The sequence below is a fragment of the Bufo bufo genome, chromosome 3 (genome assembly GCF_905171765.1).
Source record: "Bufo bufo chromosome 3, aBufBuf1.1, whole genome shotgun sequence".
Classification (NCBI taxonomy): Eukaryota; Metazoa; Chordata; class Amphibia; order Anura; family Bufonidae; genus Bufo; species Bufo bufo.
The window spans coordinates 7014682-7033915 of record NC_053391.1 but is presented as its reverse complement, the minus strand read 5'-3'; the positions used below and the strand labels follow the sequence as shown (position 1 = coordinate 7033915).

Sequence of the window (19234 nt, the reverse complement as noted above, 5' to 3'; positions counted from 1 at the left end):
TATGAGCCGTCCTACCATCGGGGTCCGCTCATACGGTGAGGAGTCAGGGAGAGGATTAGGGACGCTGTAGGAGGTGACCTGCTCCCTTATTACTCCTTTTGGCCAGGCTGATCCCCTTTTTACCCTTTGACACCGCACAGTGGGGGGTTTCCCCCACCCCCCACCGTGACAGTTGTTTTCACACGTGAAGGGACTTGTAATAAATGTAAATTTAGAAGAAAAAAGGAGAGAAAAAATTGTACAAAAAAAGTATTTTCAGCAAAAAAAATATTCTTTTCTGCACAAAACAAAACATTACAGTGCAAAGTGAGCAGAAGCAATAAGTAATGGACACTACTGATCGGTGCTCGGTGGTTGCAAAATGCACGTACGCAGATGGTGCGTTCGTGCAAAATTCTAAACTGACTGCAGCAATTCCAGATGTTTATTTTCTTCTTTCGTCAAGAAAAGTTTAAATCGCAGTGGTGGTGCACCACAAGTCTCAGCAAGCCAACAACAGCACAGAACCTCTCTGCATGCAGTCACCAGCTAGAATGGCTGCATGCTGGGAGGTTCTGCCCTTTCCAGTGCTGACTGGTTCAGCATCGGTCACCTCCTCCTGCCCCCCGACCCTCCCGGCAGCTTTTTTCAGGTTCCTGTGTTGCGATGTGTGATGGTCTTCATTGACCGGCCAATCGCAGCGCTAGGAGCTGCAGGGGGACCTTGTGCTGTACATGTACGTCACTGGTCCTTAAAGAGGACCTTTCACCGATTCTTACCCTATGAACTAAGTATACAGACATGTGGAGCGGCGCCCGGGGATCTCACTGCACTTACTATTATCCCCGGGCGCCGCTCCGTTCTCCTGCTATGCCCTCCGGTATCGACGTTCCCTAAGTTATGGTAGGCGGAGTCTGCCCTAGCGCTGGCCAATCGCATTGCAGAGCTCACAGCCTGGGAGAAAATAACCTCCCAGGCTGTGAGCTCTGCGCTGCGATTGGCCAGCGCTAGGGCAGACTCCGCCTACCATAACTTAGGGACTGGTATCTCCGCCTACTATAACTTAGTGGGTCATCCCATCCAATACAGTCCCATCCCGTGAATAGGAGATAAATACTTTTCATGGCACGACTGCTGTAATGGAATACAGAGACTACATTTTGGATGGCATACTCCTCAGGGGTGGAGTTTGTGTTCTACTGCACATGAACAATGAGTAGGAGGGCGTGGCTGAGCTCATATTTCTTTGTTTTAAGTTTTATTTGTTATATAAGCCAAATTATGTTCAAAGGAGATTATTAATGCAGGAAAGGCAGAGACTCCATCAGTCCTGTATTCATTACATTGACAGAATTAAATCATTTTTCAATAAAAACAGGGATCTCACTACATACAGGGAACTACTAGAAGCTCACGACATACAACATATACAGCCACCACTAGAGGGAGCTCACTACATACAGATTATACAGCCACCACTAGAGGGAGCTCACTACATACAGATTATACAGCCACCACTAGAGGGAGCTCACTACATACAGACTATACAGCCACCACTAGAGGGAGCTCACTACATACAGATTATACAGCCACCACTAGAGGGAGCTCACTACATACAGGTATATACAACCACCACTAGAGGGAGCTCACTACATACAGATTATACAGCCACCACTAGAGGGAGCTCACTACATACAGATTATACAGTCACCACTAGAGGGAGCTCACTACATACAGACTATACAGCCACCACTAGAGGGAGCTCACTACATACAGATTATACAGCCACCACTAGAGGGAGCTCAGTACATACAGATTATACAGCCACCACTAGAGGGAGCTCACTACATACAGATTATACAGCCACCACTAGAGGGACCTCACTACATACAGATTATACAGTCACCAATAGAGGGAGCTCACTACATACAGATTATACAGCCACCACTAGAGGGAGCTCACTACATACAGATTATACAGCCACCACTAGAGGCAGCTCACTACATACAGATTATACAGCCACCACTAGAGGGAGCTCACTACATGCAGATTATACAACCACCACTAGAGGGAGCTTACTATATACAGATTATACAGCCACTACTAGAGGGAGCTCACTACATACAGATTATACAGACACCACTAGAGGGAGCGCACTACATACAGATATATACAGCCACCACTAGAGGGAGCTCACTACATACAGATTATACAGCCACCACTAGGGGGAGCTCACTACATACAGATTATACAGCCACCACTAGAGGGAGCTCACTACATACAGATTATACAGTCACCACTAGAGGGAGCTCACTACATACAGATTATACAGCCACCACTAGAGGGAGCTCACTACATACAGATTATACAGCCACCACTAGAGGCAGCTCACTACATACAGATTATACAGCCACCACTAGAGGGAGCTCACTACATACAGATTTTATTACAAGACTCGGAGGCTCCTATTGCTATTCTCCTTCTTTACTCTGACCAATAGCAGCAAAGAAAAAATGAACATGTGACCAAACCCCTCCCCATAGTCCTAGTATAATAGGTAACTCCTCCTGTAAAACCTCCTCTTTCTTTGCTGCTGACCGCAGAGATAAGTACATTCAAAGCATTACTGTGACTATACTGTGTGACTATACTGTGTTGGGTTATATATATATACATATATAGTTATAGGCTTTTGTGGTTTCTTAACCTTTGTTTGGGGGAGCCTGCTGGCTCTATTTGTGGTGTGGATTTTTCCCCTACAGGTTGCCTATATCTTTATGGGTCTTATTTTAGCCCTTCTTAGGCATTATATATATCGCTGGCACCCCTGTACCCCTATACGGGTACTTACTGCTTCCTCCCCTTCATATTGGCTCTTCCCCCGCCTGTTTCTGTCTTCAGAGCGGGGGATTTCCAGTGCTGCGCTTGACGCGGCGTTTACTTTGATCTCTCTCCTGTCGGGGGATTTTCCCGCCTCCGGCCCTCTGCTTCAGAGCGCGCTTCCGGTTACTTGCGCTCAGGACATCATTGCCAGCGTTTCCTGCATGCAGACAGGTTGTACCTTTTCCCTCTCCCTCCAGCGCTGTCCTTTTTTCTCCGTTGGCTTGGGGCAAATCCCCCTGCCATTCACCAACTACAATCCATAGGGGCATCCCATCTTATATTACATCCTAAGATCAGGAAGTTGGGGCAATACAAGGGCCAGAAGATGCCTAGGTCCCACATTAGTGATCAGGGCTCAGCAGAGGAGGAACTTCCTTTGGCTGATTTAACCCCTTCTGTGCACACTGATCAGGGCAGAATGCAGGCAAATCAATCTCAGGCTTTTCAGATGTCTGTTTCAAAGGCCATTGCAGCAGCTATGGGATCCATGACATCTGTCATATCCCAGTCCATTGCACAGGCCCTAGCTGCCCATCCAGCTACCTCTAGTATGCCGCAGCCCGCTACGGTTTCCAAACCAGCCGGGCCTGGGCCGCATGCCTCCAGAACAACCTTGACTGGTGATGATGTTGCCACCAATGTTGGCGCGCTTGGTTCGCGCAAGAGAGCCTGTCCGCGTCAGGCAGAACGCACGCGAGAATGGAAATGTGCTAGAGCACAACAGGATTGGGCTACCGACTCTGAGGTCGGTTCTGAGGAGGAGGCTATTGATGACGCCTTTGAGGAGGCAGAGCAGGATCCCTCCGGGGTCATGGAATCTAACCCGCTACCCGGGTGTAGTACTCAAAGATCGTTTGCAGACGCACTTCCTGCAGATTTGGTGGACCCCTCTGGGGACCCGTTATTTAACCCTGACTCGCTCCATCACCCGCGTTCCGCGGAATGGCTACCTTTGGACCATGTGTCCAAATATTTGGAGGCGCGGGTGCGGTGCCCTCTATCCAGAGAGGCCCGCAATAAGCTCAGGGCGGAATGCCCCAGACCGATCATCCCCAACAAGGTCTGCGATACCCCGTCTGTGGATCCGAAAATGATCCAATTCCTTTCTAAAGCGGGTTGGAACCTGCGTAAGGGCCTGGAGTCAGCCCTGCGCTCCTGCCAGGACAAGCTCCTGGACGTGTTCGGCCCTCTAGCCAAGATTTTTGATCTGGCGGAGTCAGCTAAGGCTGAGGGCGGTCAGGTAGACCCAGTAGAGTTGCGCGAATGGGTGCAGCGCGCCATTTGCATTACGGGCAACGTGAATACGTCCCTATCCATGGAACGGCGCAAGGCCATCTTGTTCAAAATTGAACCAAAACTCGCAAACCTGGCACTGACAGAGACGGGAAAGGAGGCTCAAGGCCTACTATTTGGAGAGTCCTTCATCAAGGACCTAGGCCGCTATGTAGGCGCTTTCACCGCCCTAGATAAGGCCCAAAGTTCCATGAAAAGAGTTTTCCATGGTAGGGTCTCTACCAGGGCCGGCAGTTTCAGGGGCCGTCTGTCCGGCCGCGCCCAGTACCAGTCCCGTGGCTCGGGTCGAGGCTCCTCACAAAGACCGGCTTTCCAGGAGCACAGGCGGGATCCTGCGCCTTTCTTCCCATCCAGAGGAAATCCTTGGAGATCCAGGGGATATAGAGGACAACCCGGTTCCAGACGCCCCTACGGTAAGACCGTTGCCCCATTTCAATTCTTTAAATGCTTGTGTAGGGGGCAGACTACGTCTCTTTTCTCAGGCCTGGTCCCGCATCACCTCAGACCAATGGGTCCTATCCACGGTCAGGGGTTTTCACATAGAACTGACGTCTTTCCCTCTGTCCATTTCTCTCCCACACCCGGTGGTGGTGTCAGAACAGAACCGCGTTCTGGTGGACTCAGAGTTGTCGGACCTGGTCCGCAAGGGGGCAGTAGAACTAGCCCCGGGACCCCCTTACGGGGTAATCAGCAACATCTTTCTGGTTGCAAAGAAGGGGGGTCAGATGAGACCCGTCATCAATTTACGCGCTCTCAACGCGTTTGTCGTTTACCGCCATTTCAAAATGGAGGGGATCCACTTACTGCGAGATTTACTGCAGATGGGCGATTGGATGGTCAAATTGGACCTAAAAGACGCTTATCTTACGGTACCGGTAGAGGACGCGTCCAGAAATCTCCTCTGTTTCTCTTGGCAGGGCAGCGTTTGGCGGTTTACGTGCCTCCCATTCGGCCTCTCGTCGGCTCCATGGTGTTTCACCAAACTGATGCGCCCAGCCATGGCCTGGCTCCGCAGTCGGGGAGTTCGCCTCATCATTTATCTGGACGATATCCTGATCATGGCTCAGGACCGTTCGGTGTTACTAGACCACCTTCGCTGGACCATGGACCTGCTCTCAGAGCTGGGGTTCCTGCTCAATCGGGAGAAGTCCTGTCTCTCTCCATCCCGAGAGATGGAGTTCCTCGGGTTCATGGTGGATTCCACAGCGGGGACCCTCAGCTTACCATCGGCCAAGATTCGGTCGATTCGCAAAGAACTGCTCAGAGCCAGGTCGTCCCCCCGTATCCCGTTACGTCAGCTGGCGAGGATAATAGGCCTTCTTGCATCATCCATCCAGGCGGTCTTCCCAGCCCCGCTCCATTACCGGGCTCTCCAGCGCCTGAAAATCGCTCATCTACGGAATGGAGCTTCCTACGCAGACTGGATTCCCTTGGACGAGGAAACCAGGGAGGAGCTGTCCTGGTGGATCCACAACTTGCATGCCTGGAACGGCAAGGCGATTTTTGGTCAGCGCCCGGATTTCGTGGTGGACTCGGACGCCAGCCTATCGGGCTGGGGGGCTCACTGCGAGGGAATCACGACTGGCGGAGGCTGGTCAGAAATAGAGACGGGGTTCCACATCAATGCGTTGGAACTGTTGGCGGGCTCTTTTGCAATCAAGAGCTTCACGAGGGACACGGCCAGATCCTGCATTCAATTGCGTATGGACAACGTGTCAGCTGTACGTTACATCAACGGCATGGGAGGAACCCGGTCCACCATTTTATCACGGTTGGCGAAGGACTTCTGGGACTATTGCCTATCCAAGGAATTGGTGGTCTTGGCAGAATACCTTCCGGGCGTTCACAACATCCACGCGGACTGGAGCTCTCGTCATCTTTCGGATTCCAGCGACTGGCAGTTAGATCCAACGGTGTTCCGCTCCTTGATGTCGATTTGGGGACCTTGCTGTATCGACCTGTTTGCCTCGCGCCTGAACACGCAACTGGCACGATTTTACAGCTGGCGCCCGGATCCGGAAGCCGAGGCCGTTGATGCATTCCTCCAAGATTGGTCCAGAGGGATCCTCTATGCGTTCCCGCCGTTCCAACTGATTCCGTGGACCCTCATTCAAGTGCGCCGGTGTGTTGCGGAACTGACATTGCTGGTCCCGTTTTGGAGCTCCCAATCATGGTTCCCCCACCTTCTGGAGATGATGGTAGAGATCCCTCGCCTTCTCCCGACGTCGCCGACTCTCCTCCGCGACCCTCGCCGCCAGCCACATCCTCTTCTCCTGGACGGGACTCTGCGCCTGCTGGCGTGTCGGATTTCAGGGGACCCTGGGAGGTCCCGGGAGTTTCGGGTACAGCTAAAGTCCTTCTGGAGAACGCATGGGCCCCAGGAACCAGGAGATCTTATAGATCAGCCTGGGGGTTTTGGGCTGACTGGTGCTTGGCTAGGGACTTGGATCCCATTTCAGCACCTGTGACGGAGATTTTACATTTCCTGTCTTCCCTCTTCGACCAGGGCAAGGCGTATCGCACCATCAGCCTGTTCAGATCTGCCATCTCAGCGTCTCACCAAGGCTTTGACGGGATGCCTGCGGGTCAACACCCTTTGGTCTGCCGGCTGATGCGCGGCTCGCGTATGTCTCGACCTCCGAGACCAAGGTTCACCACCACTTGGGACGTGTCTCGTGTTCTCTCCTTTTTGTCTGCTTGGCCCCAGAATTCTGAACTCTCCCTTAGGCAGTTGTCTGCGAAACTGGTCACTCTTCTCTGTTTGATTTCTTGCAAACGGGTGTCCGATGTCAGGGCTCTGGATCATGATGCCCGCTCCTACACCCCGGAAGGGGTCACGTTTGACATTTCTAGGAGGACTAAGACCCACATACGCTCGGTCTCCTATCCGGCTTTTCCTGCTTCGCCTTTGCTTTGTCCTGTGGCGTGCCTTAAGGAATATGAAGTTCGCACTTCTCCTTATAGATCTCGAGAGCTTCCGCAGCTCTTCCTTTCCACGATTCGGCCTTTTGCTCCGGTGACTACTCCCACGTTGGCGAGGTGGATGAAGTGGATCATGGATTTGTCGGGCATGGACGTCTCTCTTTTTTCGGCACATTCCGCTAGGGGGGCATCTGCTACCTCGTTGGCGGTTTCTGGGGCCAGACTTGAAGACATTTTGAAGTTGGCGGATTGGTCCAGTGTCTCCACGTTCAGGGAGTTTTATTTTAGACCAAGTCCTCATGTGTTTTCTTCCATCATTGATAACGTGTCTTAGACTTTGAACTTGCAATAGGAGCCTCCGAGTCTTGTAATAAAATCAGATGATTTTCCTATTTCATGACGTAAAGTCATGATTTTATTAAAGACACGGAGGCGAGTATTGCCCTCCCTTATTTTTCCCTCCCTATGTAAGTATTTATGATTACATGTCTGATGGATTGCTTTGTCTTGAGCATTATGTTTTAACTCTGTGAGTTTTTCCTGAGTAGGTTTTGCGCAACCATGTAGATGGGATATCCTGTATCAATTCGTCTCCTATCACTCTCTATTTTTTCATCCTTTAGGTTGAGACTGAAATGTTGAGCAGTATTCGTTGTTCTGCATGAGGTTTTGGAGGGTCGGCAGTTTCGGTTCCAGCCGATCGTTGAAGTGGACGGGACGAGGACTATTCTGTCAAGACTTCGTTCCGGTTTGTTCCTGGTTTGCGCCCAGATGACTGGCGGTTCCTTCCCGTGATGTCCGGAATGTTTCGGTTTCCAGTTTCGTTGGGACTTTTGGGACTCTTGTTACAAAGAAAGAGGAGGTTTTACAGGAGGAGTTACCTATTATACTAGGACTATGGGGAGGGGTTTGGTCACATGTTCATTTTTTCTTTGCTGCTATTGGTCAGAGTAAAGAAGGAGAATAGCAATACTCGCCTCCGTGTCTTTAATAAAATCATGACTTTACGTCATGAAATAGGAAAATCATCTGATTATACAGCCACCACTAGAGGGAGCTCACTACATACAGATTATACAGCCACCACTAGAGGGAGCTCACTACATACAGATTATACAGCCACCACTAGAGGGAGCTCACTACATACAGATTATACAGCCACCACTAGAGGGAGCTCACTACATACAGATTATACAGCCACCACTAGGAGCTCACTGCATACAGATCATACAGCCACCACTAGAGGGAGCTCACTACATACAGATTATACAACCACCACTAGAGGGAGCTCACTACATACAGATTATACAGCCACCACTAGGGGGAGCTCACTACATACAGATTATACAGCCACCACTAGGGGGAGCTCACTACATACAGATTATACAGCCACCACTAGAGGGAGCTCACTACATATAGATTATACAGCCACCACTAGAGGGATCTAACTATATACAGATTATACAGTCACCACTAGAGGGAGCTCACTACATACATATTATACAGCCACCACTAGAGGGATCTCACTATATACAGCCATCACTAGAGGGAGCTCACTACATACAGATTATACAGCCACCACTAGAGGGATCTCACTACATACAGATTATACAGCCACCACTAGAGGGAGCTCACTACATACAGATTATACAGCTGCCACTAGGGGGAATTTACTACATACAGATTATACAGCCACCACTAGAGGGAGCTCACTACATACAGATTATACAGCCACCACTAGAGGGAGCTCACTACATACAGAGTATACAGCCCCCACTAGAGGGAGCTCACTACATACAGATTATACAGCCACCACTAGAGGGAGCTCACTATATACAGATTATACAGCCACCACTAGAGGGAGCTCACTACATACAGATTATACAGCCACCACTAGAGGGAGCTCACTACATACAGATTATACAGTCACCACTAGAGGAAGCTCACTACATATAGATTATACAGCCTCCACTAGAGGGAGCTCACTACATACAGATTATACAGCCACCACTAGAGGGAGCTCACTACATACAGAGTATACAGCCCCCACTAGAGGGAGCTCACTACATACAGATTATACAGCCACCACTAGAGGGAGCTCACTATATACAGATTATACAGCCACCACTAGAGGGAGATCACTACATACAGATTATACAGCCACCACTAGAGGGAGCTCACTACATACAGATTATACAGCCACCACTAGGGGGAGCTCACTACATACAGATTATACAGCCACCACTAGGGGGCATTTACTGTATACTGAATATATTATAAATACATATGTGGCAGTTTATATGATAGATGCAGTTACATACAGTCTTTATCTATAAAGATGTTAATAGCCCCTGTCCATTTGCCCTGAAGCTCCTTTATTTCCCCGCTTATGAAAAATACCCCAGTTTCAGCCCCTACAACTACCCCTGTGATGTCTGCTGGGGTTGCAGATCAGCTCGCTGCTGGGTCAAATTTATAGTAGGGAGAGGCATATGTTGATGATTGCTGGGACTTGTAGTTCCTCGACTTTGGTTATGTTTGCATTGTAGAGAGCAGCTGTCAGTGTGGCGCCCCCTGTTCACGCCCCTTGGGTGCAGTGCACTATACTCAGGTGCTGAGGTTAGCGACAGCAGGCGGTGACTCATGAGGCCGCCTGTCACCGCAGGTCCATGTCCTGTCAGTGTAAATCAGAGCGAGGAGGAGAACGGCCCCCGCCCTGATGTCTCCCCGAGCACTGCACACAGGTAATAAATGGGTTAATATCCAGTGGATTATGAAGGGTCCTGTACATGGCAGATATAGGGGTATGGCTAGGGCGGTTCAGGAGATGAGGGGTCAGTATCAGACGTGGCGGTGGAGGATCTATTATATTATATCTTCCCCCAATTTCTCCAGGACACACGGGACTTTCTTACAATTATTTCCATAACCTGTGTACAAATAATTTAGGGAAAATAGTCAAACTTTAAAAAAAATGCATTTTTTTCCAATTTTCCATGTTCAGTTCTTTCTATAAATAATGACCCCTCTGACGTCCCCTTGTACAGCGATGTCGTGTGCGCACGTGGTGTACGGTATGATGTCACTATACCGCAGAGTACTGGGGCTCTCTTTGTCTTTGCCCCTGGAAGTAGGTGGGGGGGGGGGGATTATTCAGGGGTAGAAACTGGTGGAACGGACAGGAAATGGTGGTCGGGGGCAGTTATCATACGTCCGGGGTAACTTTCATTCTACGCACTTGTGTCATGCAGGGTTTTCGTGATTGTCAGAGGGGTAGCTGCTCATCTATTACCCTGACAATGTACATGAGGCGGGTGGGAAGGGGTTAAGAACAGAAGCCTTGACACCAGTAGGGTCAATGACCTGTTAAGGGGCTTATGTGAATGAAGTGAACTTACCGAATATAAAGGTTTCTAATAGATTTTGTGTTTCAGTTCTTTACCATTGTCTATATCTCTGCTTGCTGTCAGTGAATGTGAACACACAGGGTTCTGCTCCCAGGTGAGGGGTTGTTACAGTTGTATCCATCCCAGACAATGCCCTGTGAGCTCAACCCATCAGCAGCCGCTGCACAGATCCCTCAGCTGTTTGTTACAATGTATCAGTCTGGAGTCCAGGATGTTTATATCACAGACTGATACAATTGTATCCACCCCTGTGATGAGAGCAGGACTGGCTGTGTGCGAGGTTACTGTCTCTATGGAAACAAGAGGGTTCTCATTCACTGACAGTAAACAGAGATCTTAAAAGTGGTTGTAACCTATAAATTATAAAGCAAAGTTATGGAACCCTGGTAGATCCAGACATTACGATGCTTAATGTCTGATACTGTAGCATTTGTGGATTTGGGGGGGTACGTGGGGTACACAGCGGCTCTGACATGTAGACTGAGGCAGGATGTGGAGGCTGTAGACGGCACCACATCCTGTCCACTGCGGAGCAGCGCTCAGAGGATCAGGAACTGTTATAAGGAGACCCAAGAGATGAAAAATGCACAGAAGTCATCCAGAAATAAATCACAATCTGGGAAATCCAGAAGTAGAGGCAGAGAGGGTCCAGGCCAGGCTTCAGCACCCGCTTCCACCACAGGGACCCCTGCCGTGTCCCAATCAGGGATGGTCGTGGGGCCCTGTATAATTTTGTATAACTGTATAATTTCTAGTATCTGTATTAAAGGGGTATTCCCATCTCAGACAATGGGGGCACATCACTAGGATATGCGCGGCCCTTGTTCCCATTCATTTCTATGGGGCAGCGCTCGGCTATTTTTGGCAGCCCCATAGAAATGAATGTAGGGCGGCTGCGCGTGCGCAGTGCGCCCTCCGTTCATTTCCCGGCTCCGTTCTCATTGTAGGTGCGGTTCCCAGCGGTGGGACCCGCACCTATCAGACATCGGGAGCATATCCTAGCTATATGACACCATTGTCTGAGATGGGAAAACCCCTTTAAGGTATTTCTTTGTGAACTGTAATTCCTTATAAAAGGCTGTTTTATTTGTGCATGTCATTACAACCATTCGCCCCTAGGTGGTGCTGGCACCACACACACACATATATATATATATATTTTAGGGTGTGTCAAGGCAGAGGGAGAAGGAAGGAAGTTAGCTGAGGAGTAAGGAGAGAGGTAGTGAGGAGCAGGAGAAGCAAAGTTCAGTATGTAGCTGCCATTTTAGCCCCTTGGCCCTGGCCAGGCTGAGGGAGTGTGGAGAACATCCTTACAGCTACCTAGCAAAGACCAGAGTAAACTGTGGAGATAGGCACCTTAAATCCAGATCACCAAGGGCACCTCAACCACCATCTGGCGGGAGTCCCTGGACAACAGAGTGCGCCCCAAAGGAACTGGTGCTAACCTTCCCTACACTGCACGCCGGCCCAGGGAGCGCTACAGAACTGTGAGTAAAACTACTACTACCCCCATCGGCCCACCGTAGCTCACATATAGCCCCTGCCACCCGGTTACTGCACCCTTTTTTTGTCATCACTGTCACTGTGAATAGATTTAATCGGTTTGGCTAAGGACATTATTATTATTTTTTGCCTGGAAACAGGTAAGATGGTGGAGATACTTGAGTGTCTTGAATTGGGTGTTTGCCCGGAGGACCTTCTAGGAACTCTGAAGAGATGCAATCTGACAAGTGAGAGGAGATGCACCTTAAAAGCACGTGTTGACATGTCTGTGAACATGGTACCAGAAGAACTGAAACGCGTTCCACCTTATGGACTTAAACACAACCGTCCTAGATCTGATCTGCTTATAAGACCGGAAGGGATCTCTGTGGAAGCGGATAATCTGTTAGGAAGCATTGATGTAAAGACTCTTTAGTCTTCAATTCCATATTAATGGGCAATAAAAATGGGAGAGGGTGCCCTGTACCATGCCCACTGCAGGTCTGTATTACCATTGCTTCGACACATTCCATCCTGGCATTATTTTACTTTTTGACGGCAGGATCTACCTCCAGCTCAGGGGCACCGCCATGGGTACTCTGCACATGCCTACCTGTGCTAATTGTCTCCTGAGCCGTTAGGAGGATACAATGGTCTTTACTGAAGATAGAGGCCGGTGGCTGATATGATCTCTCTGTAGGCACGGTACGTAGATGACAGTTTGGTCATCTGGAGAGTCACTGGGACAGAATTTGTGGAGTCATCGAATGATACCTGGATAGGGCTTAGATTTACATCTCGTATTGCTTTTCTAAATATCTCAGGCATTAAGACAGGCTCTGGGAATTTAGAGACCCCCATTTATAAGAATGCCCATCGCAAACAATACACTGTTTGGTTGGCAGAGGAATCGTCAGGATACCCAGGGGCCAGTGTCTGAGATGGTGGGGGAACTGCTCCAACACTATGAGTTTGTGGCAGGGGTCCAGGAGCTTTTCATGTAGGTCGGTCTGATCTGTTGGTTCCTGAACAGACACTGGAGCAGCAGAGCGCAACCATTGGTAATAAGCACCTATAAAGGGGTATTCTAAGGATGGATAAGGATGTAGTGTCTGAGCAGCCCCAAATACCATACAGAGGAGCGAGGGGTCTGAGGGATCGGTGTGACCACGACCATTTCTCCTCTTCTTAGGTATGGTGGAGGAGGGGCGAGCTGTCAGGATTGTGGTTTTGCTGAGAAGGAAAATTTTTTTACTCTCATGCGGTGGAGGAAGGCGATGATATATAATTTCCTGTTAACTATTAAAATACAAGACCAAGGGAAGTTACCTTCACATCCCCTCCAAATCAGTCATGAAAAGGAAGTGCAGAAAGGCCCCCAAATAATACTGCATACAATGCTGAGATAATAGCTTCATACATCACCATAAAGTATAGTATCACCAAATAAAAGCGCAGGTAATCCCCAAATGATACCCCTTAAAAATTCTTCATTAATAGCGCCTTGTACTGTCATGTAGCACGGCCATCCGGTCCCATAGTCATCATACATTACACCGCCATAAAATGCTCATATAGTAGTGCAGCTAGTGCAGTTATATCATATGGACTGAGAAGGGGACTGTTCTGCTCTTGTGTACACAGGTGTCCTCACCATCCTGACAGTACTATCACTCTCATCAGGAAAAGTCTATGTGCGGAGAGGTTCAGACATCAGTGACTGTGACATGAAATGTCATCAGAAAGATGGTGTCCTGAAGCTGTACAGAGAATGTGAAGACGAAAAACGGATTCTGGTCTCTCTGTATTGTCATCGCCTTATTCTCGAGAATCAGTTTGAGTCCCGACTCCACCTGGACACAAACAGTGGGTGCTGGACCCTGAAGGACGCCGGGAAGGAGGACTCCTGTGTGTATGATGTCATATTGAAAAGGATTCAAGAAAAAGTCCTGCGCTCTACAGAAGTCACAGTCCTAGGTAAGAACTCGTTACACGGGCAGCAGAGCTAGCACTCTACACCCAGCACCTAGATACATGACTGATGGTGACTGATTCTCCTGATCCCTCCAGATCCCGTTCTCATCACCAGCATAACCAGTAACTCCAGCCAGCTGGGTCAGGACATTGCTGTGAGCGTCCACTTCTCTGGAGAGGAGACGGCTGTGACCTGGGAGGTGGACGGGGGGCGTCTCCTCGACGGATACCATCTGATAGACGACAACAGGACGCTGATCATCCCGAGAGCCCAGAAAGAAGATGCCGGGCGGAGACTCGGGGTCCAGATCACAAACCCTGTCAGTAATGAAACCCGGGAGTACGAGCTGCATATTACAGGTAAGAGGAGTATTACTGGGGTATTATACACTCCTCACACCTTCTATACCCCGTGTACTGGAGATAAAAGGTAAGAAGGGCATTACTGGGGTATTATACACTCATCACACCTTCCATACCAATTGTACCAGAGATTGCAGGTAAGAGCTGTATTACTGGGGTATTTTATCTCCACTCTGTTTCTCTTGAATTGCCTTGCATCTAACACAGCTTCAGCTGCGGTCTCACTCCTTCACTTCCCACTTCTCCTCTCAACTGACTTAACTCCCTAACTAGGCCTGAACTGCACTATTTATACTGTGGTGCTACCCCCATCTAGTGGTGGATGTATGTAGTGCACCTGACAGCCTGGTAAATAGGAATATCACAAGATAACACAATACAGCATGATATTACAGATGATAACAAAAAGCTTTTGCAGTTCCCACATAAGCTAGTGGGACGCTGCATACCCCCTTTGTTTAATATGTGTCGACCTCGACACATTCTGGATGAAGTCTCCTGAAAGATACAAAAGAGGCAAGCATGCAAACAAGCATACAGGTATAAATAACAAGTAGCATGAAAATTCACATTACAAAAATACACTTAAGTATAATCTTGGTGACAAGGGGCCGTCGTTCTCTTCCAAGACTGGTGAACTGAGGTGCTGACCTGGCACAGCGAACAATGAAAACCAGGATAGTCCATAATAAAATCCAACAATAAATCCTTACAGGAGGCTCACAGGGCATGAGTCCGTTTCCTGAGCAAAATGTCAATAGGGGAAAATCACGGAGGCTCAGGTACGTTAAAGTCTATCTCCGGGCACAAGGCTTAAACGTTGCAACAAACAAGTAGAAGCAGGTTTGTAGAGAGTCCTTTGGGTAAGGCAAAACAATCAAAGTAATAAGTCTCTCACCCGGCTCTGTAGCTGCAAATTGTAGGTAAGGGAATTACTGTTGAACAGGCAGGGCTGGAAGTCTTCTTCTCGGCCGCGGTTGCAGAAAGTCTCTGTAACGAGCAGGTGGTTGCCCCTTAGTAGTCCGGTCAGATATCTGAAGTGGTAGAGACTCCATAAACGTTGGTTCAAGAGAACTGGGTACATCAGGGTTTTCTGAGGATCCTCTGTGAGGTAGTTCATCTGGCTGAAGTGGAACTGTATTTACCTTTGCGGGTACAGGAATGTTAAGCCACGGCATAAGGAACCACTGTAGAGGATCTTATTCCAGTAATAATTTCTCCATGGTCTGCATTGGTCCTTCTGGTTCAGCTGGTTTTTCAGGCACTTGCACTGTGGATGGAATTTCCTCTTGAACAGCTCTTTTTAGACACAACTTAAGACAGTTGCGATGCACTATTTGTGGTGCTCTGTTTTCCTTAGTGATTTCATAGACATCATTCTCACCATTAGGAATAGCCGTGATGAGGTAGGGTTCTCTTTCCCATTTGCTATCCAGCTTGCTAGTGCGATGGTTGTTTCCCAGCCACACATGAGTACCAATTTCTAAAGGTTCTGCTTTAGCAGACTGGTTATAGTCATTCTGTTGTTTGTTGCGTGCATTTGCCATACGGACTTGGACAATCTCTTGGGCATCGGCTAGGCATTTCTGATGTTCACTCACCCAATCAGTTTGGGGTAGAGGATTAATTGAATCTGGAACTTGCACATCCAAGGTGTGATCTGCAGGCAACTCTCCTTGGCGGCCAAACATAAGATAATATGGGGTATATCCAGTAGAACAATGGATGGTATTGTTGTAAGTATATATCAATTGAGGTAGTAAAGTTGGCCACTCATTCCTCGTAGTAGGTGGTACAGCCCTCAACATTTCAATTAAGGTTTGATACATTTTTTTTACAAAGTCCGTTACCTTGAGGATGGTAAGCTGTTGTTCTGATCTTCTGAGAACTGTGAAGTGAACACAGTTCATGGAACAATTGGGACTCGAAGGCAGATCCTTGATCTGTAAGAATCTTTTCATGGCATCCATAGGGCAACAGGAAGTTTTTCCAGAAAACATTTGCGGTGGTTTTGGCTGTCAAGTCTTTAACAGGTACAGCTACTACAAATTTGGTGTAGTGATCAATTATTATCATGGCGTAGGTATACTCTGAGCGACTTGGTTCTAACTTTACATGGTCAATGGCCACTATCTCTAGAGGAGTTTTGCTCACGATGGGATGCAATGGTGCTCTTCGGTCATGTCTTTCACTTCTTCCAGTGGCACAAGTAGAACATTCTCGACACCAACTCTCTATCTCCCCTCATTCCAATCCAATAAAATCTGTGGCGGATAGTAGCCTCAGTTTTTTGTACCACAAAGTGTCCTGACTTATCATGGTACATCTCGAGAACGATTCTGGCATCTCAACAGGGTATTAGGATTTGGTACAGCCGATCAATGGTAATTGGATCTAGAGTTCTTCTTAACATCAAGCCCTTTTGCATGAAGAGCTGTTTTCGGTGTCTCCATAGCTTGAATAACTCTGGATATGTATTTCTCCGGCGGATTCGTTACAGGGTTCTTCCACTGGTGAAGAAGTCTTGAAGTTCACCTAAGACTCTGCTTTCTGATTGCAACTTGATCCAACCTTCTTTTTCAACTTAGGAATTTGGATCTGTCTGTTGTTGGAATTGGAAAACTTCTTTACCTTTGGTGGTGATGACATCTTCTTCCCATACATCTCCACTTCTTGGCATGTCCACTTCTTCCCATACATCTATCTGTTCAGTAGGATCTTCTTTGGTAGGCAGGTGAGATAAGGCATCCGCATTTTCATTTGACTTGCCTGTTCTGTACTTGACAGTGAAGTCATAATTGGCAAGACGTGAGGCCCATCTTTGTTCTAAGGCTCCCAACTTAGCTGTGTTGAGATGCGCCAGTGGGTTATCAGTATAGACCACAAATGGGGTTGCTGCGAGATAGTCTTTACATTTTTCAGTGACGGCCCAGACAAGTGCTAGGAACTCTAACTTGAAGGAGCTGTAATTCTGGTCATTTGTCTCAGCACCTCTAAGAGATATGCTAGCATAAGCAATTACTCTTTCTTTACCTTCTTGCACTTGAGACAGGACAGCTCCCAGGCCCCTCTGACTAGCACAGTGCTTCTCAATTATTTTCTGTCATGCCCCCCCTAGGAAGAAGAAAACATTTTGCGCCCCCCGCACGACTGTAAATAGTATCATTTGTCTATACAATTGTTAGAAGTACACCTCTGCATAACACTGTATCCTTATTAACGTATAAGAGAATAAAAAAAGAAAGAAATGTGGATCGGACACACACTTATGGGGGGATCTGTGCATGACGGACACTGTTATGGGGGGATCTGTGGATGACGGACACTTATGGGGGATCTGTGGATGACGGACACTTATGGGGGAATCTGTGGATGACGGACACTTATGGGTGGATCTGTGGATGACGGACACTTATGGGGGGGATCTGTGGATGACGGACACTTATGGGGGGATCTGTGGATGACGGACACTTATGGGGGATCTGTGGATGACGGACACTTATGGGGGAATCTGTGGATGACGGACACTTATGGGGGGGATCTGTGGATGACGGACACTTATGGGGGAATCTGTGGATGACGGACACTTATGGGGGGATCTGTGGATGACGGACACTTATGGGGGGATCTGTGGATGACGGACACTTATGGGGGGATCTGTGGATGACGGACACTTATGGGGGATCTGTGGATGACAGACACTTATGGGGGAATCTGTGGATGACGGACACTTATGGGGGGGATCTGTGGATGACGGACACTTATGGGGGAATCTGTGGATGACGGACACTTATGGGGGGATCTGTGGATGACGGACACTTATGGGGGGATCTGTGGATGACGGACACTTATGGGGGGATCTGTGGATGACGGACACTTATGGGGGGATCTGTGGATGACGGACACTTATGGGGTGATCTGTGGATGACGGACACTTATGGGGGGATCTGTGGCTGGCACTGTTAAAGGGGGATCTGTGGCTGGCACTGTTATATATGTTCCATCCACAGACCCCCCACCCCATAACAGTGCCACCCACAGTGCCCCCCCAGCCCATAACAGTGCCATCCACAGACCCCCACCCCTTAACTGTGCCATCCACAGATTCCGTGTGCCCGCCGCCGCCGTTTAAAGTTATTAAACATGCCCCCCTCACTCCTAATAGTACCGTATATCCAAATTTCTTCTGTATAATGCCGGCAGGCGGGCCGGGCGGCCGGCGCGTCCCTCAGTGACGTCACTTGTCTGCGCCGCCTGCTTCATTCATAAAGCAGGCGGCGCAGGCACGTGACATCACTGAGGGACACGCCGGCCGCCCGGCCTGCCTGCCCGCATTATACAGAAGAAATTCGCACACCCCAAAGGCCGGCCCTGAACGAGTCCCCCTTTACGGAGCCTGGCGCCCCCACTGGGGGGCGCACCCCACTATTTGAGAAGCACTGGACTAGCATCAGTGTAGAGATGGAATGGTTGTTGATAATCCGGATATCCCAAGATAGGTGGTTCTGTCAACTTCTTCTTCAGGAGTTGAAAAGCGATTTCCCTTTCTTTATTCCATTCAACCGATATTTGGGTTTTCTGGTACTTCTTAGGATGTCCTCTCAGGAGCTCTTGTATCGGTTCAACAATTTGAGCGAAGTGAGGGATGAAACGTCTGAAGTATCCTGCAAAACTAAGAAAACTTCTCACCTCTTTTACTGTGGTAGGAGTAGGCCAATTCCGGACTGCCGCTATCTTTTCTGGATCTGGCTTGACACCTTCCGCACCGACTACATGTCCCAGGTATTTGACTTCTGACTTTAATAGATAGCACTTAGATGGCTTGATCTTGAGTCCATGCTTGATGAGGACTTGGAAGACTTCTGCAAGATGTTTTAAGTAATCTTAATAGGATTTTGAATAGATGATTACATCATCCAGGTATAGCAGGA

At 48.6% G+C, this 19234-nt stretch overlaps 1 protein-coding gene and 2 long non-coding RNA genes across 3 annotated transcripts in view; 2 read left to right on the top strand and 1 right to left on the bottom strand.

Annotated features, from left to right (window-relative positions):
- The window catches only part of LOC120994353, a 50316-nt gene that overhangs the window by 17825 nt on the left and 13257 nt on the right, over positions 1 to 19234 (top strand). The window contains exons 3-4 of the long non-coding RNA XR_005777399.1: positions 13914 to 13943; positions 14037 to 14300. This is a non-coding gene — a long non-coding RNA (uncharacterized LOC120994353). The remainder of the gene's footprint in view (positions 1 to 13913; positions 13944 to 14036; positions 14301 to 19234) is intronic.
- On the top strand, positions 3326 to 8013 carry LOC120994350. Its single transcript, XM_040422842.1, has 2 exons — positions 3326 to 4568; positions 7701 to 8013. Exons 1-2 carry the CDS (start codon positions 3341 to 3343, stop codon positions 7703 to 7705), a joined length of 1233 nt encoding a protein of 410 aa, XP_040278776.1. The 5' UTR covers positions 3326 to 3340; the 3' UTR covers positions 7706 to 8013.
- On the bottom strand, positions 9737 to 13737 carry LOC120994354. The gene is made up of 3 exons (XR_005777400.1): positions 13607 to 13737; positions 11454 to 11459; positions 9737 to 9811 (listed from the first exon to the last, which is right to left on the bottom strand). It is a non-coding gene; the product is annotated as an uncharacterized LOC120994354 (long non-coding RNA).